This window comes from Peromyscus eremicus, chromosome 6 (genome assembly GCF_949786415.1).
Source record: "Peromyscus eremicus chromosome 6, PerEre_H2_v1, whole genome shotgun sequence".
In the NCBI taxonomy this organism is placed as follows: Eukaryota; Metazoa; Chordata; class Mammalia; order Rodentia; family Cricetidae; genus Peromyscus; species Peromyscus eremicus.
Genome location: NC_081421.1, coordinates 65,948,404 through 65,950,433, shown reverse-complemented (window position 1 = coordinate 65,950,433; position 2,030 = coordinate 65,948,404). Strand labels below are relative to the sequence as shown.

Below are 2,030 nucleotides of genomic sequence, written 5' to 3'. Positions count from 1 at the left end.
GGCTGTGTGGTCCAAGTACGGTGGGGCAAGAGTTAAGAGAAGAGTTTTGATTGATTCATGCAGATACATTGATACATGTATATACATAGAAATATATATCCTCTTTATTTTCCACCATGAAGACCTTGGATGGTCCTTATGCCAGTTAGGGAAATTGCATCGATCCTTTGCATATTCTGTTTCCTGTTTTGTGCCTCTGTTACCAGAAGCACCCATTTGGGTTTGTTTCTTTGCTTCCCTTCTTTTCTTTCTCGCACCCCTCTTGCCCCGAGCCGGACTGAACTGTCTTTGAGTCAAATGTCAAAAGTTGTGACTTCCGCTATTGGAAAGAAAAGGCGGGCTTTTTGAAAGGTTGTCTTTCTTTCAGATTCGCCTTGACAAACGCCGCGATGTCTCAGCAGGGCGCCAAAGGCTTTTCCAAAGGGTCTTCCCAGGGCTCCGCCCCCTGCCCCGCCCCGACGCCCGCCCCCGCTCCCTCCTCCTCCTGCTGTAGCCGCGGCTGCTGCGGGGGCGGCGGTTGTGGCTGCGGCGGTGACTCCGGCTGCTGTGGCTCCAGTTCCACCGGCTGCTGCTGCTTCCCCAGGAGGCGCCGCCGGCAGCGCGGCTGCTGCTGCGGAGGAAGCCAAAGGTCTCAACGCTCCTGCAACAACCAGAGCTCAGGCTGCTGCGGTGGCTGCTGAGAGCCCACAGAGCTGCGCCCAAGCAGCTGGCATCCTAAAGCGACCCCTCTGCTGCTGCCACCCTGTCCTCCATAGTAGTAACAGGCGGGACCGGTCTCGGAGTTTGGTCCCCTTAAAGCTAACTGCACTTTGATGTTCAGAAACCTCACGCTCTCGCTCTCCTCAGCCCTGTCCCCTCATGCTGATTTTCCTCCCAGGGAATACAAGTCAGGGGTGGGACCTCAGACCATGCTAAGGGCAGGGGCTTGTGCACATCAGTGTTCAAAATAGATCTACTGATTTGATTGTCCTCCGATGATGTCATAATAAAGCTTCTACCTCCTGTGAACGCTTCTTTTCCTATTTATTCCTTTATCTGTGCCTTCATTTTTGTTTTATTGCCCTTTATACTATCCCTCAAAGGCTCATGCCTGAAGGAGAATACACCGACTGCTCTGCATAGTCTAAAGAGCCTTATCTACTTTGTATAATGACTCTCTGAGGTGGATGCTGCTGTGTCGGTTTTACCGAAGGGAAACTAACATTATGCTCAGAGTCACTTCCGTATGCCTGAAAGATGGAGGTGACTAGAGGATTCAGAGATCATTCTCCTCATTGCTCTGCTTAGCTTGGTCTGCCCTAAGTGGTCAAAAACTTGGTGTTCCTCCCCAGAAGAGGCCCCTTCCTTGCCCTCCACCCCTCAATTCTGCCTCCCTCCACTTAGCACTTTTCCACCAGGCCCAGGTAGCTGAGGGATTCTGCTTTGAATTGGCAGCTTCTGGAGCTTTGAGTTCAGTCCTGCTGAAACTTCTTTCTCTTCTTCCATTTTTCCCTTTCTCCCTTCTTCTCTACTTCCCTTCTTCCCTTCTTTCCTATGCCTTCCCCTCCTCTCCTTTCCCCTCTCCATCTCCCTCCTCACAACACTCCAGTTTTCTTCCTCTGGTGGAAAACCACTGACGTTTGCTTGCTGGGTGAGAAAATTATCTACGCCTACCAGGAGCCTGGGACTCACCCTCTTTTAGGTCTGATCTACGCAGCTGAGGCATGACCAGAAACTACAGGTCTCCCCTGGCTGTGGCAGATGGAGTGAACCACACTAGCATAGGAAGCCCTGCGGGCATAGACTTTACTGTTCATTTTAGGTAAGACCCCTTGCCCAGTGTGTTCTAGGTTCAGAAGGGATGGTATAATAATGGTAAAAATAATAGCACAAAAATAGCTCACGTTGTTGAACACTAATTTTGTTCCAGACACAAGGTATAGCACAGAATGGGTGTGTGTTTATATTCTTAATATCCTCAAAAATAGCTTTTAATTTCCCCGATTTTTTAAATGTGAGTAGCCTGGCATTCAGAGACTTCAGGGAATTGG

At 50.0% G+C, this 2,030-nt stretch overlaps 1 protein-coding gene across 1 annotated transcript; it reads left to right on the top strand.

Moving 5' to 3' along the window:
* The first annotated feature begins 389 nt into the window (after window positions 1-389).
* On the top strand, window positions 390-680 carry Crct1 (cysteine rich C-terminal 1). The gene has a single exon (XM_059264856.1). The coding sequence runs from the start codon at window positions 390-392 to the stop codon at window positions 678-680; it is 291 nt and encodes a 96-aa protein (XP_059120839.1).
* The last annotated feature ends 1,350 nt before the right edge of the window (window positions 681-2,030 follow it).

Bases quoted from the DNA above. Each gene is read 5' to 3' on its own strand.
- Crct1 (XM_059264856.1), top strand. From the start codon at position 390: ATGTCTCAGCAGGGCGCCAAAGGCTTTTCCAAAGGGTCTTCCCAGGGC.